Source organism: Capra hircus, chromosome 13, assembly GCF_001704415.2.
Source record: "Capra hircus breed San Clemente chromosome 13, ASM170441v1, whole genome shotgun sequence".
NCBI lineage: Eukaryota > Metazoa > Chordata > Mammalia > Artiodactyla > Bovidae > Capra > Capra hircus.
Window position 1 is genome coordinate 615,858 of NC_030820.1, and position 14,921 is coordinate 630,778.

Below are 14,921 nucleotides of genomic sequence, written 5' to 3' on the forward strand. Positions count from 1 at the left end.
TTTACTGTCAGCGTGTAGATTGCTGTCACAGGCACACATTTCCTGTGAAGGCTAAATACGGCTTAAGGTTGAGTGTGCACTCAATTGTGATTCAATATTGGTTGAAAAGTACGATGCTTAGTGTATTTACATCTCTTATTCTGGATGTTACCAGTGGCTTCTGTTTTCTGAAGAAGATACACATTTACCCAGATTTTGCAAGGAAAATTGCCCTTAAAGAAACTCAGAAGTGTTGGGAGTGATGAACAAAAGACTGATGGTTGTGAAAACATCCTCTCTATCAGGATAATGATTCACAAGGAGAAAATCGAGTATGTGAGTTTTATTGCCAAAATGAGAAAAATATCAAGTAAAAGACATATAGTTTTAAAATATTATTTATACTAAAAATTCCACCTACACTGTTTCTTCTGTATAGAGGGAATGGAAGTCACCAGGACAATAGTATTGATGTTTCCCCTTCCCCACTCCTGGTTCAAGCACCTGGATCACCTCCGTGGTCCTGCCTTCTCTTCTGTTCCTGGGGAAGCAGCGTACTTTCTCTGTGCCCAGGGGCCCATGCCTGCTGGTTTCTCTGGATCCTGGATTCATAATTACCCTTCCCTTTGACAGTGTCTGTGAAAGATTCTTCTCTGCTGACGCTCTTCTAAGAAAGTGGAAATACGCCTTGTAGTCCCACAAAGGCTGGCGTAGACTCCAGCAGAGTCCTCCGCCCACCTTCCTCTGCAGTTGCCGCCCTGACCCTCCTCCCTTCCTCTGCAGGGAGATGCCGCTCCCCTCACCCTCTCCTCCCCTCCCACCTGTCCTCCTGAGCCTTGTTCTGCCTTTGCCACTGCTTTGAAGTTTCTCTCGTCAATGCTATTGGCAGGTGATATTTTGCCAGCTGATATTTTTCAGAATCGACCTTACTTTTTCTGCAGGTTCCTTCCATCCACTTTTTTGTTCAGAGTTCCTACTTTTAATGTGTATTGATGCCTCTTATAAGCTGGACGTTTTGCTAGTGTTGTGGATTGATGATCATAAATGATTTGGTTCCCATCTTCATGGAGTTGATATTCTGCTAGGGGAGATAGATGCTCAGCAAATAGAGGTAAGGGATGTCACTCTAATTGTGCTAAGTACTACAGAAAAAAGTGCAAAAATACAAATGAGTGTAAGAAGCTTGGAAGGAGTCCCTAGAGAAATTCTGTGTAGGGGAAGACCTGAGTTATAAGTAGTTCTTCAGCTAACAAGAGGATGGGAAGTGTGTAAGGTCAAAGGAACAGCACTGGTGAGCATCCGAAGGAAGGAGGGCACAGGGGACTTTGAAGGACAGAGAAGAATAAGCAGATGGGGAGCTCAATGGCTCGGATAATGAGGAGAGAGGGCAAGGGGCTGCATATATCCTGTGTAGGCCGTTGCAGGATTTTATCATGAAGGCAATGTGAAGCCGCTAAGTTATGTTTCTCAACCTCAGCACTATTTACATTTGAGGCCAGATGATTATTTGTTAAAGAGATTGGCCTGTGCACTGTGGGATGTTCAGCAGCATCCCTGGCATCTATCAACTAGATGCCAGTAAAAAACTTCCAGTATAACAACCAAGATTGTTTCTGGGCATGGCCAGCATTTCCCTGGAGAGCAAAACTGCCCTGGTTCAGAATCCTTGATTAAAATGTAAGCCACTGATTTAAATCTTAACTGATTAAGTGTTGAGCCAGGACCTTCCTGATACTTCAATGGTTAAAACTCTGTGCCGCCATTGCAGGGCCAGGTTTGATGCCTGGTTGGGGAACCAAGATCCCACATGCTGTATGGCACAGGCAAAGAGAGGGAGAGACAGAGAGAGAGAAAGGGAAAGAGGACATTATCATATACAAAAAGTATTGGGCCACTATATGTGCGTGCACATGCACCTGGCTAGCAACCGTGTGAAAAGATGCTCATCATTTGTCATCAGTCATCAGGGAAATGCATTGATATGATAAAACCACCAGTGAGATGCCACCTTACAGCCCCCAGACCTAAATCTATATTTTCCTGAAATGATCGGTTTACTCATCTGATGCCCCCACTAAACAGTGAGCACTTTGGGTGATGGGGGATCTGGATGTTCATTTGAATCCCTGGTACAGACCTGCAGTACCTTGTATGGTATTTGAAGGTGCATGCTTTCAACTGTTTGTTGTATTTTGTTAAAAGAGATTTTTATACTTGTCAGTAAAGGGCAGTTATTTTAATGGCGCTTCTCTCCACTTTTTGCCTGCTCCATCCTGGACTTTCTTCCCTCCTCCACTTTCCTGTTCTTTGGGAAATTTCAGACTGGACAGACCCCGGGGAAAAGCTTCTAATGCATGCTGTTGCACCTAGGTTTACTTCACTGATCCTAGTCTCATACTCAAACATCTAAGACCACTTTTGTTGTGTGTGTGTCTGTGTGTGTGTGTGCGTGCGTGTGCATGTGTATCTCGTAGTCAGGGCTGCGTGACTGACATTTGTTGGGCATCACATCTGATTTTCTGTGACCCTAGAAATTCTTTTTCCCTCACATGACTCTTCCCCATCATATATGTATTTTCCATCTTTGGCTCTGCTGCTTGTCTGAGGGAAGTCTAGGGTGATCCCTGTAGAGCATAGCTGGTTCTTTTCCCTTGCTGACTCTGAAGCATTGATTGGCCTAGAAGCACGCATCTCTTGCTGCTTGTGTTCTCTTGTTCAGTAGCACGAGGACGTGGGCTCACCGTGGAGTCAGGACCATGGTCAGCCGCGGTCGGTGGGTGGGCTTTCTGACAGTGGGGGCTGTGGGGCTGTGGGCTGGCCCTTGACAAAAGGCGAAATGGGTTACAGCCTTCAGGTTGCAGCTTATATCAGTTTTCTGAGGTGTCCCTAAAGTAGCATGGACTGAGAGACTTTAACTACAGAAATGTGTTTTCTTGTTGTTTTGGAGGCTGCACGTCTGAGATAAGACGTTGACAGAGTTGGCTCCTCCTGAGGACCCTGAGGGAAGGACTTGTTGCCTCTCTTCTCAGCTTGTAGGTGGCTGACTTCTCCCTGTGTTTCACGTCATTTTCCCTCTGTATGTGTCTGGGTCCAAATTTCTTTTTTTTTTCATAAGGATGCCAATCCTACTGAGTTAGGGCCCACCTTTAATAAATAATTTTAACTGAATCACCTCTGTGAAGATTGTCTCTAGATGAGGTTGCACTCTGAAGCACTGCATAGCACTTGAACATTTGAATTTGGAGAGGGACGATTCAGTTCATTATGCACCTGGCCTGGTAAAGGAGAGCTCAGAGCAGCAGGGTATTGGTTCTATGCAGATGCTTGAAGAATTGACTCTTGGAAGCAACTAGACTTTGGACTAAGATGCTAAAACTAAATGGTAGCTGCATACATACATAAAAAGTACTGAAACTATCTAGCTAGAATTATCTGACCGAGTTTACTTGTGAAAAAGATTTCCCTATTAAGGAGAATACTTACTGTGAGCTGCTCTGCCCAGTAGAAATATAAAATAAGTCACACTGGAAACTTAAAATTTTCTAGTGCCATATTAAACCAAGTAAAAAGAATAGGTGAAATTAATTTTAGCAATATACTTTATTTAACCCAATATATTGATTTTCATGGGCTTCCCTGGCAACTCAGACAGTAAAGAGTCTGGCTGCAATGCAGGAGACCCAGGTTCGATCCCTGGGTTGGGAAGATCCCCTGGAGAAGGGAATGGCAACCCACTCCAGTATTCTTGCCTGGAGAATCCCATGGATGGAGGAGCCTGGCAGGCTACAGTCTGTGGGGTCACAAAGAGTCTGACATGATTGAGTGACTAATACTTTCCCACTTTCATTGATTTAAATGTATAATCAATATAATAACAATCTTAGCCAAACTTGTCACATTTCAAATGCTCTGTGGTGTCAGGTGAGCCCATATTCAGCAGCATAGGTAGAGAGCATGCCTGCTCAATTGGGACCAAATCATCCCCAAAGAAGTGAAAAATGGTTCTTGAGAGGTAAAAAGCTTAACTCTTTTTATTTTATATAAAGCACAGTATACACACAACATCTAAATAAATATTCAGAACATCTGTGATATTAACATTTCATGGAGGATGATTAGAAAACTAGATGTCAAAAAAAGCTCTTCAGCTGGTCAGTAATGAAATAGCACTGAGTGGCAGTGGTGTAGAGTCTGTCCTAAAGGTTTAATCCAGTACTACACTTACTAGCTTAGCTAGGTTTCCTTGGACAAGTTAGTTAAGTTAAACCTAAGTCTATTTATCTGTAAAATGAGGATAATAACAGTGTCTACCTCTTAAAATTTTATAAATATCAAAAGAGAAAATCCATTTAAAGTTTAAACTGCAGCTCAGACAAAAGTGTTTAGGATGTGTCTGTTATTATTTGGTCAGGGAGCTTTGTAAAGAATACTCTGGTATCAGGAGGGAGTTTGGACTATTTCGTCACTGCTTACCAGTTTCTTTAAGACATTTGATTTATTTATTATTAACGTATAGTTGATTTATTATGTTAGTTTCAGGTGTACAGCATATTGATTCAGTATTTTTATAGCTCATACCGCAGGATATGAAATTTATTTTATAGTTATTCATTTTCATATTTCATCGTTTTAGTGAGATGTAATTGTCATATGGCATTGTATTAGCATATATTATTGCTTTAGATCAGCAGTTGCTGTTTAGTTGCTAAGTCAGGTCTGACCCTTTTGTGACTACGTGGCCTGTAGCCCATCAGGCTCCTCTGTCCATGGGATTTTCCAGGGAAGAGTACTGGAGTGGGTTGCCATTTCCTTCTCCAGGAGATCTTCCCAAACCAGGAATTGAACCCATGTCTCCTGCTTTGGCAGGTGGGTTCTTTACCACTAAGCAGCTTGAGAAGCCCTTATATCAGCACATTGATGAGCAAATCATGAGCAAATATAGCTGTCACAGGATTTTGTTGATTGTAATATTGATTCCAGTGATTTTTTCTTGCTGTGCTAGCTTTCATTTTTTTTTTTTTTCCAAATTGAGGTTTCATGGAGGCCTTTTACTTTGTTCCTTGACTGTCTTTTATTTGACCTAAAGTCTTTTTGGGGAACTCATGTAAATACCAAAACAGCAGCTTCTTATATCATTATAATACATTTCACTTTTGAGGCAATAAGATTGAGAGTGAAATGGTTTCTAGAAGGAAAGAGGTACATAGAAGTTTACTGTACACTATCCACAATTACTAACTTAAGACAGTGTGTTTATTAATTTTCCTCTTTTCAAGGTAGAAGTTTATTGGAAAAATACCCTATAACTTTAAATAAGCAAATTAAAGTTGAATTCCTAGATATAAGCCATTTACTTACAAGAAACAGGGACTTCTACATTTTAACCTCACTGGTGTTTCTTGGCATTTGCATCATTGTATTCCTGACATCACTAAAAACTTAAGTTGAAATGCAGATTCTCAAACTCTATTCCAGTTTGAGATTATCTCCTAAATGAGAAACTTCAGAGAAAGGGCTCAGGAGTCTGTGTTTTAACAAGACCACCTGTAAATCTGATGCACCAAAACTTTGAAAATCACTGTCCTATGGAATAGACATATTATAGTTGTTGATAGAGAAAGAATAAAAACTAGACCATGTGAGAGTTATCTCCATTATTCTGCAGTGAAATGCTGCAGTTGCCTTGGAAATGAAGGATGGCCATGTATTTCAAATTTCAAACTAGAGCAGATATTCTGACAATTAAGGATATTTGATCTCTGCATCTGGTGTCTCTATTTCTGCTTTGCCAATGAGATCATCTATACCATTTCTTTTAGATTCCATGTAGATTGTTCTAATGCATATATGCATTAATATACAGTATTTGTTTTTCTCTTTTTGACTTACTTCACTCTGTATGACACTCTCCTGGTTCATCCACATCTCTACAAATGGCACAATTTCGTTCCATTTTATAACTGAGTAATATTCTGTTGTATATATGTACCACAACTTCTTTATCCATTCCTCTGTTGCGAGTCATTTAGGTTGTCTTCCTAAATGTCTAGGTTGCTTCCTAAATGTTTATAGACATTTAGGTTGCTTCCTAAATTGGCTATTGTAAATAGTGATGTTATGAACATTGGGATGCTGCTGCTGCTGCTGCTGCTGCTGCTAAGTCGCTTCAGTCGTGTCCGACTCTGTGCGACCCCAGAGATGGCAGCCCACCAGGCACTTCTGTCCCTGGGATTCTCCAGGCAAGAACACCGGAGTGGGTTGCCATTTCCTTCTCCAATGCATGAGAGTGAAAAGTGAAAGTGAAGTTGCTCAGTCTTGTTCGACTTTGCGATCCCATGGACTGCAGCCTACCAGGCTCCTCCATCCATGGGATTTTTCCAAGCAAGAATATTGGAGTGGGGTGCCATTGCCTTCTCTGGAACATTGGGATGCATGTGTCTTTTTGAATTATGCATTTTTCTGGGTATAAGCCCAGTAATGGGATCACTGGGTCATATGATAGTTCTATTTTTAATTTTTAAAGGAACTTCCATACTGTTTTCCATAGTGGCTGTATCAATTTTTGCTCCCACCAACAGTGCAGGAGGGTTCCATTTCTCCATACTCTCTCCAGCACTTATGTTGGTAGACATTTTGATGATGGCCATTCTGACCAGGGTGAGGTGATACCTTATTTTAGTTTTGGTTTCCATTTCTCTAATAATGAGCAATGTTGAGCATCTTTTCATGTGTCCATTGGCCACCTATATGTCTTTGGAGAAATGGCTGCATACTCCATAGCACAGGGAACTCTATTTAATGTACTGTGTTGACCTGAATGGGAAGGAAATCCAAAGGGGAGGAGTTATATGTATACATTGACTTCCCAGGTGACCCAGTGGTAAAGAATCTGTCTGCAATGCAGAAGATGCTGGAGACGTGGGTTTGATCCCTGGGTCGGGAAGATCCAGGAGAAAATGGCAACCCACTCCAGTATTCTTGCCTGGAAAATTCCATGGGCAGAGGAGCCTCAAGGGCTACAGTCCATGAGGTTGCAAAGAGTCAGACATGACCGAGTAGCTGAGCACATCCATATAGCCGATTCATTTTGCTATGCAGTAGAAACTAACACAACATTGTAAAGCAATTATGTGCCAATAAAAGTTAATTTAAAAAAGGAATACCTGAGGTCTGGGTTGAGTGGCTACTTCAGTTGGGGGAGAAAATAGACACTTGCTGCTATGTGGGAGGTGGGAAAAAAACCAGTGGAATTGAAAGTGGATATTCATGTATTTCTGGGTAAGATCCTGCTTTGCATGGCAAGAATGCCAAGTCCCAGCTGATCTTGGAATATTAGAGGTGATTATGGAGGAAGTAGGCAGAGAGCCGAGATAAATGATCATTTAGCAGAAGAACTGTGGCAGGAAGAGTGGGGTCAAAAAAATATTGAACAAAGGAACTTTAGTTTTGGAGGAGGAGAAGGAATAAGCTAGAAATAGCAGTATCAGAAGCACCAAGGCAGCCTAACACAATGTTCCAGCATATAAATTTGAGTAGTTTTACTCTGCTAACTTTAAGTATTTGATTGTCTGGGATCCTGGCAGTGAACTGTCACCAAGATTTTGATTAGAATCTTACCTAATACTCTTGTCAGACACCCTGATAAGAAAAGGAACTGACATGAGAATGAGAAGTTACATCTACAGGTTAATTGCAAATTTACCTGGAAATGGGGTTGTGTGTTCTGTGAAGTCTGATGGAAACTTTTATTTTGCCCAACTCTGGAAGAGTAGGTGATATAATGGAACTGAAAATATTGCTATGATTTATTGGAAATATTGCTCTGAACTTTTATGCATGTAATCTTATAGGAGAAGCCTAAAATGTTTTAAAAATTATTCTTGCATTATAATATCAAATTTGCTTCCAAATGTCTTTTTTTTTTTTACATTTAGAAATAATTTTGGAATTTTAAAATTTCAGCTGAAGTTCTATGCAGAAGCACAAAGCCTTGTAAAGGATATTTTCAGACTGCACATTAAGTATGAATCTTAAGAATGTCAGGAAAAAACATAATGGCAGTTCCTCAGAAAATTAAATATAGAACTATCATATGATCCAGTTATTCCACTTCTGAATATATATGGAAAAGGATTAAAAGCAAGGATGCAAACAGTTATTTGTAGACCCTTTTCATAGCAGCATAGTTCACAATAAGAGGAGGTTGAAAACAACCCAGATGTCCATCGATGGATGAGTGATTAAAAATGATATATCCATATAATTGAGGAGTATTCAGTCTTAAAAAAGAAGGGCATTTTGACACCTGCTGTGACATGGATGAAGCTTGAGCACATTATACTGAATGAAATTGACCAAATACAAAAGGGAAAATACTTGTATGATTCTACTTATGTGTGTGTTAGTTGCTTATTCGTGTCTGACACTCTGCAGCCCCATAGACTGTAGCCCACCAGGCTACTTATGTGAGTTATCAAAGAGCAGTCTGATTATAGATATAGAAATGGTGATTATCAGGGCCTGGGGCAAGGAGGGAATGGTGAGTTAGTGTTTATTGAGTGTGGAGTTTGAGTTTGGAAAGATGAAAAAGTTCTGGGGATGGGTGGTGGTCATGGTTGCATAGCAGTGTGAAAACATAAAATACTTTGCTTAATGAACTTAATGAACCTTACACTTAAAAAGGGTGAATTTTATATATGTATATGTATATATATATTTACCCCAATAAAAAAGGATACTGTGATAATCATTTAATATTTTAATAATTCAACTTTTAAAAGTTACTACAATAATCTACTACAATAATAATAAATATTTTTATGTGCCAAGAATTGATCCAGGTGCTTTACCCAAATTACCCTATTTCAGTTCAGTTCAGTCGCTCAGTCTGTCCGACTCTTTGCGACCCCATGAACTGCAGCACGCCAGGCCTCCCTGTCCATCACCAACTCCCGGAGTTCACTCAGACCCACGTCCATCGAGTCTGTGATGCCATCCAGTCATCTCATCCTCTGTCGTCCCCTTCTCCTCCTGCCCCCAATCCCTCCCAGCATCAGAGTCTTTTCCAATGAATCAACTCTTAGCAAGAGGTGGCCAAATTACTGGAGTTTCAGCTTTAGCATCAGTCCTTCCAAAGAACACCCAGGACTGATCTCCTTCAGAATGGGCTGGTTGGATCTCCTTGCAGTCCAAGGGACTCTCAAGAGTCTTCTCTAACACCACAGTTCAAAAGCACCAATTCTTCGGCACTCAGTTTTCTTCACAGTCCAACTTTCACATCCATACATGACCACTGGAAAAACCATAGCCTATACTAGAAGGACCTTTGTTGGAAAAGTAATGTCTCTGCTTTTAAATATGCTATCTAGGTTGGTCATAACTTTTCTTCCAAGGAGTAAGCGTCTTTTAATTTCATGGCTGCAGTCACCAGCTGCAGTGATTTTGGAGCCCCCAAAAATAAAGTCTGACACTGTTTCCACTGTTTCCCCATCTATTTGCCGTGAAGTGATGGGACCAGATACCATGATCTTAGTTTTCTGAATGCAGAGCTTTAAGCCAACTTTTTCACTCTCTTTCAGTTTCATCAAGAGGCTTTTTAGTTCCTCTTCACTTTCTGCCGTAAGGGTGGTGTCATCTGCATATCTGAGGTTATTGATATTTCTCTTGGCAATCTTGACTCCAGCTTGTGATTCCTCCAGCCCAGCATTTCTCATGATGTACTCTGCATATAAGTTAGATAAGCAGGGTGACAATATACAGCCTTGACATACTCCTTTTCCTATTTGGAACCAGTCTGTTGTTCCATGTCCAGTTCTAACTGTTGCTTCCTGACCTGCATATAGGTTTCTCAAGAGGCAGGTCAGGTGGTCTGGTATTCCCATCTCTTGAAGAATTTTCCACAGTTTCTTGTGATCTGCACAGTCAAAAGCTTTGGCATAGTCAATAAAGCAGAAATGGATGTTTTTCTGGAACTCTGTTGGTTTTCGATGATCCAGCAGATGTTGGCAATTTGATCTCTGGTTCCTCTGCCTTTTCTAAAACCAGCTTGAACATCTGGAATTTCATGGTTCATGTATTGCTGAAGCCTGGCTTGGAGAATTTTGAGCATTACTTTACTAGCATGTGAGATGAGTGCAATTGTGTGGTAGTTTGCGCATTCTTTGACATTGCCTTTCTTTGCGATTGGAATGAAATTTAATTCTAACTAAAAACCTCTGAGGGAGGTATGATTATTATCTTATTTTTTTTCCCAGTTGTTATTGCTTAAATTGAAGTACAGGGCGGGCACAGGCAGTGATTTGAGCCCAAGGGCTGGCCTGCAGTTAGGAGTTGACCTGACTCTTCGAGTAAATTTTACCATGTACACAGAGCCTTAGATCCATTCTACCCATCAGGAAGATTACCCCAAATTCCAAAATTATCTCTGCAAGTTCTAAATTTTTTACAGATCTTTTTGATCAAGAGGATATGACATACCACAGTTATAATGTATATGAAAAAGTTGGAATAAACTAGTTATTTATGTCTCTTTAAAAAAAATGCAATCCCTGCAAGGACCTCAGTGTTTCAGTATAAAAATCCATATCCAGTGACATGTGTTTTTTGGTGCAGATGGTATGCCTCTGTGAAAATTGCCAAAAGAAAAGAACACATATTTTAGAAATGTTAAATATTGTAATTACAATGCAGGCAGTTTTTGCTTTGTAATATGCATGCTTAAAACTCAGAAGACTGTCTATGATGTTTTATTTTATTGTGTGAAATTTAAATTTGAAACAATTTTGTTTATAGCTTTCTGAATACGTAGAAGATGGCCTAATTTACTGTTACCTTGGAAATAGCAATACCTAAATGCTGTGTTAACTCTCTTTAGTACAATTAAGATCATTTTATAGAGCAAATGTAGTTTAAAGTAATATCCTCAAGCATGGATTTTAATTAATTTTAATCATATAAAGTATGTAATGTTTAGTGTTATATTTGGAATACTGAATATAGCTTTTTAATAGAAAACATGCCAATGCCTTTAAAAACATGCCTCAATCAATAAATACACGCATCACTGACCTTTTCCTTTTTAAATAGTATTCTAATTGTGAGGAGAGCATCTCCAGTTATGTAATTAATAATCCTCTGATGTTAAAGATATCACGTTTAGTTTTTTGAAAGTTTTAGTAAAAACTGATGGTCTTGGAGAAACTCCTAATTACTAACTTGTTAAGTCATCCCAGGTAAGACTTTCTACTTTGGCACATGTTGATACACACGTGTTTTCTTACACTTCTAGGACTCCACTATTGTCACTCCGATTATTTTGAGGACTGACCCTCAGGGATTTTTCTTTTACTGGACAGATCAAAACAAGGTAAGAGTGAGATATGTCTCTTTTACATTTTCCAGTGAGTTGCTGATTTGCAAAGTATTCAGGTTTTTATCTGTTTCATGGATGACTCTTAGTAATTTATTTAAAGATTCTACTTAAAAAGAATGCCTAAAATGGAAATGTCTGGAGAGTTTCCAAGGACTGTAGCCTGAAGTATTAGATGTGCTAAATCCTAGAACATTTGGCACTTTTCAGGACAAGAGCATGGAACCGTGAATTGCATTTGTTGTAGAGGGAAGTTAGTCGGTGTTACTGCTGTAAGTCTCCCCGCAGCTCTATCCATAGGGAGTGAAGAAAAGGGATGAGAAAGCCCCTGTGACCCCATGACTGTAACTGTGACTTTCGCTTTCTCTTCCTTTTGCCCTTTGTTGCTTATTAGGGTCTCTCAGCCTCAGCAGGAATTTGGCCTTGATAATTGGTTCACATTAGAAAATCAGGAATAAAATTCTTCCCATTTTCAGGAATTTTTTTCCTGTTTTAGCTTTCTGTTCACCATATCATAAATTTAGAATCTCATTTATTATGGAACCAATTGAGCTGATTCCATATTGAATTATTAAAAAGTAGAATGTCTGCAGATCATAAAATTTATTTGGAGTTTAACAGGCAGTTAGACCAGAATATTCATAGAAAGTGGTTATCATTTCAATAGACAATGCTATGGTTCTGCACTTGAACCTCCAAGGCCACCGACCACAGAATATTTTGGTCCTGTAAGTTCTGATATTTGGAAAGATGGGGCAGCTTTTATTGAGATTTGCCAAAATGATATTGAAATGATAAAATATCTGGGCCAAATTGTGAGGCACTATTAACCTTTTCACATCCTTGTGTTACTCCTCTCTGTCCAGGGTTATTGGTTGTCAGCCTAGCTTTCTGCCTTTGGGGGCAACCTGGACTTCATCAGTGAGTAATGGTTCAGAGACTGCTCTGTACAGTGGCTGGTTTGGGGTCAGGCTGGAGCCTGGGGAAATTCTTAGGGGGCTGGAAAGTAATATATGGCCCCCCAGGGTCAGTCCTGAATGTGTCTCTTTAACATATCTTCCAAAGGACAGATTTTACCTTTGTTGTCCTGGAGTTGCTTTCTGAATATGGGTGCCCTATAGTCACCTCTGGTGACAGACATGGGGCCACAGACATAGACCCCAAGCTAATGTCGAAAACGACGTTTGAGTAAGATTTCATACTGACTGTTCATGTTTATTACTGGGTGTGTTAATCACTTTGGCTTTGACATTCTGTTTGGTTTCCTGCTGTTATGTATAAAACAATGGCTTGAAAGGGTTCTTTTTCTTTTTTTTTTTCCTCCTAAAGGCTATTTTTAGAACTGTTGAAGCTATATTCATGAAAGATATATTTATAATGCCTAGAGCATTTTTAAAGTTGGGTATTTGTACGAGAGACTGGAGTGTCAGTTTGATTTTTCAGCTTGTAAATCAAGCTTCTACAAAAGCAGCAGAAGATATTTTGGGGATTTTAAATAATTCATAGCAACTCAGTTAAGCTCCCCTTTAAAACCAATCATAAATATTTCTTTGCTTGAGAAAGAGAAAGTGTTTAGGACCAGAGGCTCTTTGATGTACATCTCTTGTTCCCTGAACCCAGAATTTTGGCTAGTGCTTATTTTCAAATGTAGGAAAAAATCTCAATTTTTGAATGCAGACCGTTTTCTCTTGGTTGTAATGCAGTTTATGACCAGATGAAGCAGATGTTGTGGTAGCAATACTTCTGTCTTTTTATTACTTTCTTTTCATGAGCATCAATCTTTCAGATCCAGCCAAGAGATGGTAGTTTCGTTTTTCACTTTCTAAGTCAACCATCAGTCATATATCAGAGTTTGGAGGTTTGTTTTTTTAATGATCATATATTAATATCTAAGAGATGGCGTAGTTTAAGAAAAAAATGAAACTTTACATGATTCCAAGTTTGTAATCTTCTTCTGGCTTTAAGCCTAGTTCTAGAGCCAGAGAGAGTGATGAGTCCACTTCTAGGAGACGGACCCCTGTGAGTGATATATTAGCAGCTTAAACGCATGTGAGCAGAGACGGTGCTCACAGATGAGCAGTGGCAAGCAAGCTTTAAGTCCATGTTTTTGCATAACATTATTTGAAGGGATGGGCTGAATGTTGCAATCATGATATTGCTTAGAGGCCCACTTTCTTTAAAATATTTTAATTGACAGTTAGTCTTGGTGATGTGAATCTATCACATGTACTACAGAGTTTACATCTCAGAGAAAAAATATGATACTTTTTAAAGTTTATCCCCTGATTCCCTCCTCGCCTCTGCTTGAAAGCTTTCGTTGGTATCTGTGTGATTCACCTCTTCTCCCTGGAGCTTCTTCTTTTGTCTTTGTCCATGTTTCTCCTTGGCCCACGAAGTCTGTGCCAAAGTCCTTTGTTTTTTAAAAATTTTATTCATTTTTAACTGGAGGATAAATTTACAATGTTGTATTGGTTTCTGCTGCACAACAAACATTGGTTTCTGCTGACTCACCTTTCAGTATACATAGACCCTTCCCTCCGGAGCCCCTTCCCACCTCCCCCATCCCCTTGTCTAAGTTATCACCGAACACCAGCTGAGCTCCCTGTTTTATGAAGCTCTTTGATTAGTGATCACTTGAAGCCTAGACTGCTCAGAGGTGAGCTGAATGGCTTAAGAAGTAAAGAATATTGTTACAGGATTTTCTTTTTATAGCCCTAGTGGAGAATCCTCACATTTGATGGGTTCTTATCCAGATCCTCTCTCCTGTCCTGACCACACTGTACCATGGACCACTGATTTGAAGCCACTGATTTTGCTCTCTGTGAACCTTGACACGTGTCCTGTAACCCAGCCTTTGATTTGCCACCATAGAATTGGTAGGTGGCAAAGAAGATTGATAACCCAGATAACAGATTGAAGAACGGAAAAACCAGAGCTGGCTTTTAGGTAGCAGAAATGTGCTTCTGATGAAACATTGAAGGCATGTTTGGGGGTTGGTGGGGAGCAGATAAATAAGAACATCATCTTAAGGGAAATGTTCATACTTGGTATCAGCTCTGGGCTTATTCTAATCACTCTTTCCCTTTTAATGTTGGCTCTGTAAATTTTATTGACGGTAATTTGCAGAAACGAGATTCTGAATATGACTATCTTAAGCATGGGTGTTTTTCTTATGTCAGTACGTGTCATGTGAAGAGGATCAGGTTATTTGTGATCATGAGTGAGAAAGGGCTCTTGTACAGGCTGAGTATGGAAGAGGTTTCCTACATTAAATTATGACTTTTCTTTGGAGCTATGCCATGTCAGGACCAGAAACCAAAGTAGGAAGTATTATGCATGAAAAACATGTGAACTACAAGAGGAATCTGTATGGGAGCTAAAAAAAAAAGGGGGGGTCCATGTAAAAGGCAAACCCAAACATAGTCTGTTAGAATATGAAACAAAGTAGACCTCTGCCTTGCAACCTGAGGCCCTGACCCTGGGCCAAGATTGGTGTAAAAATAAAACTAGTCATCACCAGTTCAGATACAAGAAGTTCAGTATAGTTTATTAAACTCTTCCTTGTATCCCTGAA

The 14,921-nt window shown here is 39.7% G+C and overlaps 1 protein-coding gene across 2 annotated transcripts in view; it reads left to right on the top strand.

The window, feature by feature from the left end:
* The window catches only part of PLCB1 (phospholipase C beta 1), an 863,926-nt gene that overhangs the window by 12,858 nt on the left and 836,147 nt on the right, over positions 1–14,921 (top strand). For both annotated transcript variants that reach the window (XM_018056908.1, XM_018056909.1), the window contains exon 2: positions 11,267–11,344. In XM_018056908.1, the coding sequence (XP_017912397.1) occupies positions 11,267–11,344 (78 nt within the window). The remainder of the gene's footprint in view (positions 1–11,266; positions 11,345–14,921) is intronic.